This window comes from Mobula birostris, chromosome 4 (genome assembly GCF_030028105.1).
Source record: "Mobula birostris isolate sMobBir1 chromosome 4, sMobBir1.hap1, whole genome shotgun sequence".
NCBI lineage: Eukaryota > Metazoa > Chordata > Chondrichthyes > Myliobatiformes > Myliobatidae > Mobula > Mobula birostris.
This window is the reverse complement of record NC_092373.1, coordinates 64490910-64498999: the sequence shown is the minus strand read 5'-3', so window position 1 is coordinate 64498999 and position 8090 is coordinate 64490910. Positions and strand designations below refer to the sequence as shown.

General features: G+C 35.0%; 1 protein-coding gene across 3 annotated transcripts in view; it reads right to left on the bottom strand.

Moving 5' to 3' along the window:
- Nucleotides 1-1207: 1207 nt before the first annotated feature.
- Nucleotides 1208-8090, bottom strand: part of dock10 (dedicator of cytokinesis 10) — a 289520-nt gene continuing 282637 nt past the window's right edge. For all 3 annotated transcript variants that reach the window (XM_072255460.1, XM_072255461.1, XM_072255459.1), the window contains 3 exons: nt 6825-6925; nt 5055-5193; nt 1208-1798 (listed from right to left, as the gene is read on the bottom strand). In XM_072255460.1, coding sequence (XP_072111561.1) covers nt 1673-1798; nt 5055-5193; nt 6825-6925 — 366 coding nt within the window. In that variant the 3' untranslated portion in view covers nt 1208-1672. The remainder of the gene's footprint in view (nt 1799-5054; nt 5194-6824; nt 6926-8090) is intronic.

Here is an 8090-nt window from a genome sequence, read left to right as displayed (position 1 = left end):
GCTTTTTTTGTTGAATAAAATTGGTAGATCAGATGGAAACCCCACAAAAATGGCAGGCACAAAGAAACTCAGAAATATATATAAATTTGTGTTCTCTTTTTGACAGCATGCAGCATTTTATTAGGAGCAGTGTGACTGAATTTCAGATCCAAGCTGTGTAAACACTTGAAGTATTTAGTACCTCAGCACCTCCAGTTGAACACTGTCTTTTTTTGTGTGTTTCCCGCTAGCTGTCAGTCTGTGGTTTTGTATTGCCATGTGCTCCTGGCCCCGTTCCTGCTCTACTCCGGCTCCTGTATTACTGAGTACTCCGTCTCTCTATTTCCCATTATTACCTGTATTGCTCCACCTGTGTCTCACTGTGCTCCACATATCATCTGCCTTTGTTTATTTCTCAGTTTATTTCAGTCCTGTGTTTTCACCTGTTTGTTGTCAGATTGTGCCAGTAAGTTTTCCTGAGCCTTTCCAGCATTTATATCTGTACTCTCTCTGTCTGAATATCAGCTCTGCTTGTTTCCTGATTCTGGTTTTTGGATTTCTCTGGATGTTTTTACCCCTGCCTGAACTTTGATGCCAACTTTGTTTGCACCTTGGGATTGTCTCTGTCCGTCTGATTATTGACTCTGCCCGTTTCCCGATTCTGGTTTTTGAATTTCTCCAGATGTTTTGATCTCTGCTTGAACTTTGACGCCGACTTTGTTTGCACCTCGGGATTTGTTACTCAATTAATATCATTGTGTGCACGGTATTGGGTCTGCGATTGGATACCTGCTCCAGTGTCCTGACAGTTCTACCGTATCTGTGACCCAGGTTCAATTCTCGCTGCTGCCTGTTAGGAGCTTGTACGTTCACCCTATGATGACATGGGTTTCTTCCCACAGTCCAAAGACATACTAATTGGTGGTTAATTGGTCATTGTAAATTGTCCTTTGGTGAAGCTAGGATTAAATCGGGGGCAGCTCAAAGGCCAGAAGGACCTATTCCCTGATGTATGTTAATACATAATTTTCAGCTTGTAAATCCATGCTCATTATTCATTACTCCTTTATATTTGGGAGCCTGGTGTTTGTAGTGCCTCATTACTATCAAGACTAATGATATATGGTTCTGCTATTTTTTTGACAGCATCCCTATTGTTTCCAACAATAAGAATTTATAAAACATGTTTCTAAAAATTTCCAATATATTTACTCAAAATTTTACATATTTTATTAAAAACATTGTTACTTTACTGTTAAATTCATTTCACCAGTATATTCATTTAATTTTGCTGCAAAGGATCTATCTTACACATGAATGTCAATATTTACAATTAAAATAGCCAATAAAGGTTATAAAATACCAATATTTCCATTTAAAACAGTACTAACAAACAAAATGTTAGATATGAAATAGTTTACTGAAAGTACTGTACATTTATACTGTATCTATTATACATATCCAATGGTGTAATAAAAGTACAGAACAATAAAAAATACGTAAATAGTGCATATATTGCAGGAATGATGCAAAGACAAATTACAAGTTGAATTTGTAACACTAGTTTGCAATCGCAACTTCAGGAAAATAAAACAATCTTTGTACATTATACATTTAATTTGATACTTCTAACTTTTCCCATACTATAAACCTGACATCAATTTCATAAGAGTTTACTAAAGAGAAAATGGTGTTACTCTGAATTTGTTGTCACTGTTACTCCTTGTAAATGGTTGGAGGTGGTAGTTCTACTGATTGCTCTGAGCATGTGCTGTCGTTCCATTCCTTGTTGTTTTGTCGTATCCTCCCCGTATACAACCTGTTCAACAAATAAGAATGAAAGCAACTTTTTACCTCAAGTGATAATATGATATATTTGTAGAAATTTGGAGACGAGAAATGGCACATTGCTTTTCATGGAACTCAAATCATAATATGTATAAACTTCCTAGAACCAACATCTTAGTTGTAAAATTGATACTTCTATTTCAAACTTGACATTTTGTGTCAAGCTATCCATACCACATAATGTTATGGTTGAACATATAACTAGATATCCATACAGATATAATTGTATACTTATCAAGGCAAAAGCTGCTTCATACCCCTGGCTATGCAAATATCGACTCATAATTGACTGAACATACACTTGCTCAGTGGCAAGTAACTTCATTAAAATTATGCATTTGATGATAACACTGATGAATCTTTACTCTCAAATCCCCTCAAGCTGCTTTGTTGACAGCTGAACTTTTAAGTGTGAACAGCACACTAGCTAAATACTTAACTCAAGGAAACATTACTTTCAATACTGTACCTTGAGCTGTTGTTTGAAAGTGAACAATGTCAAAAGATCCATTCAATTCTGCCATGTGATTTTTGTTTTTGAGTCATCATTAAATAAAGAACTGAAAAGAGAATTTCAAATACAAATCCAGAAATCACAGACAGTAAGAAATGACCCAGAAAGAGGAAAGAGACATACCAGTATTGGGAGCAGTAGTGAAGGAGATAATAGACTGAGAAGAGTAGAAGCTTGAGAAAGTGAAATCAGAATTCAGCTGCCAGAGAGAAATAAACATACATTGAGTAAGTATGTTCTATTATTGTTCAAATATCATATTACAAATAGGTTGATGTTTAAATTATTTTTAAAAATGCAGACTTGCTCCTTGCAAAGTACTACCAGTTATCCCATAAAAGTAAGCATCGCAAGTACTCAACTAAATATCTCTGCCTCCTCTTAAAACATTTATTTATGCCTGCAGTTTTTGATTTCACTAACAAAACCACATTCCCCCTTTCATTTTCTGAGGCACAATTCCTGCAAGTAATGAACAGCCATTTCAGTTCTTGGGGTCAGACTGCAAACTGAAGTAATTATTGCCTTTCCTAGAATTCAGATCTGCCAGTCACAAAGAAATAAAATACATTGTGCCTAGTATAGTCAGCAATTTTTCTTCTTCCTATCCCTTGCCTTGACAAGTGCAAGAGTACAGTAAGAAATTCTACAGATGAAGTAAATGGTCTGTACATATTTGACATTTTTTTACACTTTTCTAAAATGTATTACTTTAACTTTGCAAAAGAGAAGGTAAGCAATGCTTGCTCATTTAATAAAGAATTTCTCTTTTAATTTTAAAGTTAGAAATATTCTTACATTTATCATCAGTGCAGAGTGTTATGTTTTGTACTCCAGAGATTAATCAATAGAAAAACACAGGAGCTTGGGAAAATATGTCTCGTCATTGTTACTTTAGTGAAGTGCATAAATATGATGTGGTGGCGTAGTGACATTTGCTATTCACGTACTTTTACATAGAATCCATAATGAATTATGTAAATAAAGAACACTTAAACAATATATTTACAATATTACTGAAATATTAAATACACAACTTTCCTCCCTGCTTAGCTATAAACTCCAACTCAATATAGAATGCATCTTAACTATATACACAGTATACTATAAAATATAACTACTACATAGACATCAATAACATAGTAAATTTTAAATTGTCCCATTCAGGGCTAAAGATTTAATCGCTGTTGAGGATTTCACCCTTTTGTGGGATAATGTCTTTCATGAGTGGGTGGTCACTCCACTTGGCAGGTGAGACTTGAGACTGTGAAACAGCCTGGTTGTGGGAGTTGACTCTGGGACTGCAGGAAGTGGTCCTGACAGCTCTGGATGCCTTTTTTTCTGGACGTGGAGCTGGAGTTTCTGCTGCATGTTCCAGCCAATTTGGGCTGCCATGGAGACCTGAGAGAGAATGGGGTCTTTTCTGGGTTCCCCTTGTATCATCTATGCTATAATATGGAGATTTTTGATTTGCATTATGGAGAATTTGTCAAAAGGAGTGTTCTTTGTAAACGTTTCCAAGTATTTCCTTTTCAGAGTTATGACTAAATAGCTTGACTCTTTTCATTATACTTTAGTAGTTTTCATCTGACTTTGAATAAATACTGCAGCTAAATTAACCAAAGCATTAAATAAAGAAGCAGATCGCAAGATTTAAATAACAGTTTGAACAGAAGAGTAGATGCATAGTATTTAGATACGTAAACACGAGGAATTCTGCAGATGCTGGAAATTCAAGCAACACACAAAGTTGCTGGTGAACGCAGCAGGCTAGGCAGCATCTCTAGGAAGAGGTACAGTCGACGTTTCGGGCTGAGACCCTCTGACGAAGGGTCTCGGCCCGAAACGTCGACTGTACCTCTTCCTAGAGATGCTGCCTGCCCTGCTGCGTTCACCAGCAACTTTAATGTGTGTTGCTAGTATTTAGATCCATGGATATACATAGCTATTTAAAGAAGTGAAGTTGAAATTGATGGAAGAGATTGATGATTGCAGAACATAATACTTGTCTCCTTGGTAAAATTGTCATTAGTTGAATAAATAATTAGAAATGTGATAGTTGAAAACAGAAATGCTTGAATTAATAGACCTTTGTATATTTTATGCTGCATTCTGATTATTCACTTAAGGTTGATGGGCGTAAAATCTAAAGGAGCTGGTGGTATTTTTTGTGTCCATTCAGTTTGCTAGACATGCCAAATAGTAAAATATACAAGAAATGATCGCATACTATGGATTTCTATCCTACTATGGATAATTATTTAGAAAGACATTGCTCTAGTCTAGACCAAGAGTTCTCACTGAAAGAAAGTTGGGACAGAATTCTACTTTCAGGTCAAAATATGCAGTAATGATTTTAAACACACTACCTGATGAAAGTCAGTTCCCTTTCCTTTGCCCACGAACCATGGAATTTAAGCTTCCAACTTTGCCTTTGGTGTTTGAAGGTTCTGTAGAAAACTATCTGCTACTTTTATGTCTGTTTTCTGATTCTTACCATCAACCTGCTGCAACCTTCACTTTATTTATACTTCCCAATTTCCCACCTCCAGAACTAGCTGCTTATAATAACAAAATATTAATTTTAAGCGATATTTTCAAAATCCCAAACTTCCTTCTGTAGGTACCATCCTGGTATGAAATTCATGCATATATGGAACAGGATAAACAGTGCAGCTTACAAGATGGCATGAGTTACAGCAGTAATACTAACCTGCTCATTCATGACTGTAGACAACTCACTGAGCAGATCTCTATAGTGAGATTTCATCTCTTCCTGGTACTCTAATTGGTCTTCTTTAATTAGCCGTTCATTAACCTCTAGAGCATGTCCACATGCAGCTGCAAATTGTCTGTGTGGACAAGATCAAAAACAAAATTACTGAGCTAATTACTAATATTCTTCTCAATCTTCAGGAACATCTTCAGTGATCTAATTACATTGCAAACAAATAACCAATTGTTGCGAGGGACTGGGATTATAGCTCCATCAGCAAGTTAATGAGATCTTATAAAATTTTATGAACAAAAAATATTTAATAACTTCATAGAGAAAAAGAAATTGGTTGCTTATCAAAGATGTTATATTAATGTCGATTATACAATATGAAAAATAAAAGAAGTTTGATCAGAGGCTGATCTAAGAGATGCAACAAACATTGTTCATTGTAGGTGTCATTTCTGTTGCTGACAACTATATTGTTGCAGGTGCAATGCTGTGGACATTGTATAACAGTTTTGTGTGTAAACTTGACATGAAGGATATAAATCTAGCATCGTGCTTATCAACATGAGTCCACTATAGCCATTGACTCTTCAGTACACTACACCCAATTTTTAAGTTTTCAGGATAGATGGTTAAAACATGAAATAATCTCTTTGAATCAGAAGAGTTCAGTTATAACAAATGCTGAAGGCTCTCCTTCTGCCGCAGACACAAGGAATAGGATTTTGCGCGGCCAAGAGAAAACAAAGTACTCCAAGTTCTTTTAAGAATTTTTATTGATTCACTTTTCAGCCCTGCTCTCTGGAGCTCCACACGAGACACACTGGTATGATAACTCGTACCCCAGAACTGACTTGTTTCTCTAAAATCTTAGTTCATTTTTGATATAACATCAAATCTGCATATTCTCTATTGCTTCATAGTTGCTAAAGTAATCAAGTCTTATGCTAATTTTGGGATGTGATACAAATCTGATATAAAAATAAATTACTGGAAATACTTAGCAGTTGAGATAGTATCTGTGGAGCAATGTTGGTGATCCAAAAGATTAATTTGTTTTCTCTATCTATAGATGCTGCCTGATCTGCTGAGTATTTCCCAACACTTCTGGTCTTTATTTTCCAGATTTCCATCATCTGCAGTTTTTGTCTGGTTATCAATATGTTGCCGAGTCATCTTGGTTGTTTTCCTTCCTCTTCCAGACTAATTATTCCTACTTTCTGATAATGTTAAAATATTTAGTTAGTTACTGCTTAGACAAAGATGGAAATTCCCAGGCAGGCTTACATCCTTATACTAAAAACATATATCAAGACATCTTTCTTTTCAAGTCAACAGAACCAGAGGAAAAAATAATATATATGTATAAACAATAGATCCTGCAAATCATAAATAAAAGAACAGGAAAGAACTAGAATCACACAACTAGTAAGGCAGCATCTGTGCAAAGAAAAACAGTTAATATTTCAGTTTGTGGAGTTTCATCAAAACTAGGATGAAAGAAAAACATGCTTGCTTTTGGTAGTAAAGGTGGTGGGGGAGATGTGAATATAGTAAAGGAAATATCTCTGATTGGGTGAGTCCAATGAAATAATGGGTGTTTTCCTTTCCTCAGGTGCTGCGTACTTACTGTGAGATTCTGGAATGTTCTGTTCATGGGGGAATCTGTTTGCTTCATTTCTAATCAAGAGAATATGTGAGAATAATCAAGAAAATTAATCTTCAGTAGTCCAATATTAAACTTGCCAAAATGCTTACCTGAAAATTTCTTTCAGGAGCTTTACTTGGTTGTCAGGATATTTTTTTGCATTTGTTTCCTCAAGAAAAGCCCAAGCATAAGCCATAGGTCCTGCATTTACCTGAACAAACAAGGATATGACTTGATAAGAACTACAGCAAATTAGTAAAATATGCAGAAAGTCAAAATAAATTGGTGCGGTGCTATAAGCACGTTATAAATTTAGAATCCTTGTATAGAGAGATTAACACAAACAAAAAGACTGCGTAAAACTTCAAGCTCAGTCCTTCCTGAAATAACTCACTGTTTTCATGAAATCCCATTTACTTGACTAACCAAGGGTAAGCAATAAAAACCTTATCTTTAAGGTAAAGAAATTCTATTATGTGTCTGTACCATGGTGCCCTTTAATCTATTTGAACTAGTTTCTGTCTACAAGTCTTGTTCACATTATCCAAACAACTGAAGGACATTGTAAATATAATGAGTATTTGATCGCCTATTTCTGCATTTAAGTCATACTGTAAATATCTAACACCCAATGTTTTATGCAATAATTTTAAATTTTTTTATGCTCCATAGAGCCAGTAGTTTTTTTTGAGTTTTAACCTGACAGCTCCACTTGAAGTTGAGGACCATGATTCTTGTCCTCTTAAACTTTGCACTCATGTTCAAAGAAAGTAACTTGAAGATAAAAATGCTTTCTTTTTCCTAAGTTACAATGTAATGACATGGTTATATATGTCTCTTGCCACGTCTCACAACATTCTGGTCTAAACTAGCCAAGTTCTTGATTTGGAACACTTAAAAAATGAATTTGGAACAGAAATAAATAACCTCAGATTATTTTCATTACCCAGTCTATGAAAAGCTGTTGTTGAAATGGGAGTTGGTGTGTCATCACAAAGTATAAAAAAACTGATTGAGGAAACTAAGTACAGTGGTATCATCATCACAGGTACCTAAAATGGAATATCAAATGGTATCTAATAGTATGTTAGAAGCCAAATTCTATTTACTTGGATTATATTCATTGTGGCTATTGCACTTACTTAATGTAAAAAGTTAATCTATAATGCCCCCTCTTAAATAATTTGTGGAGAATATCATTTCCCTATAGTATATTTGGATTTACTTAGGGTTTATTTTGTTAACCAATCTCTATCTGGCATTCTGCCATAGAAGTACGGCACCATGTATTGTATGTAATGAAACTCAGTCTAATCATTTTATGCCCAATTTTGCCTGAGGAGGTATTTATTTATGTCTTAAAGTGGCAAGAATGT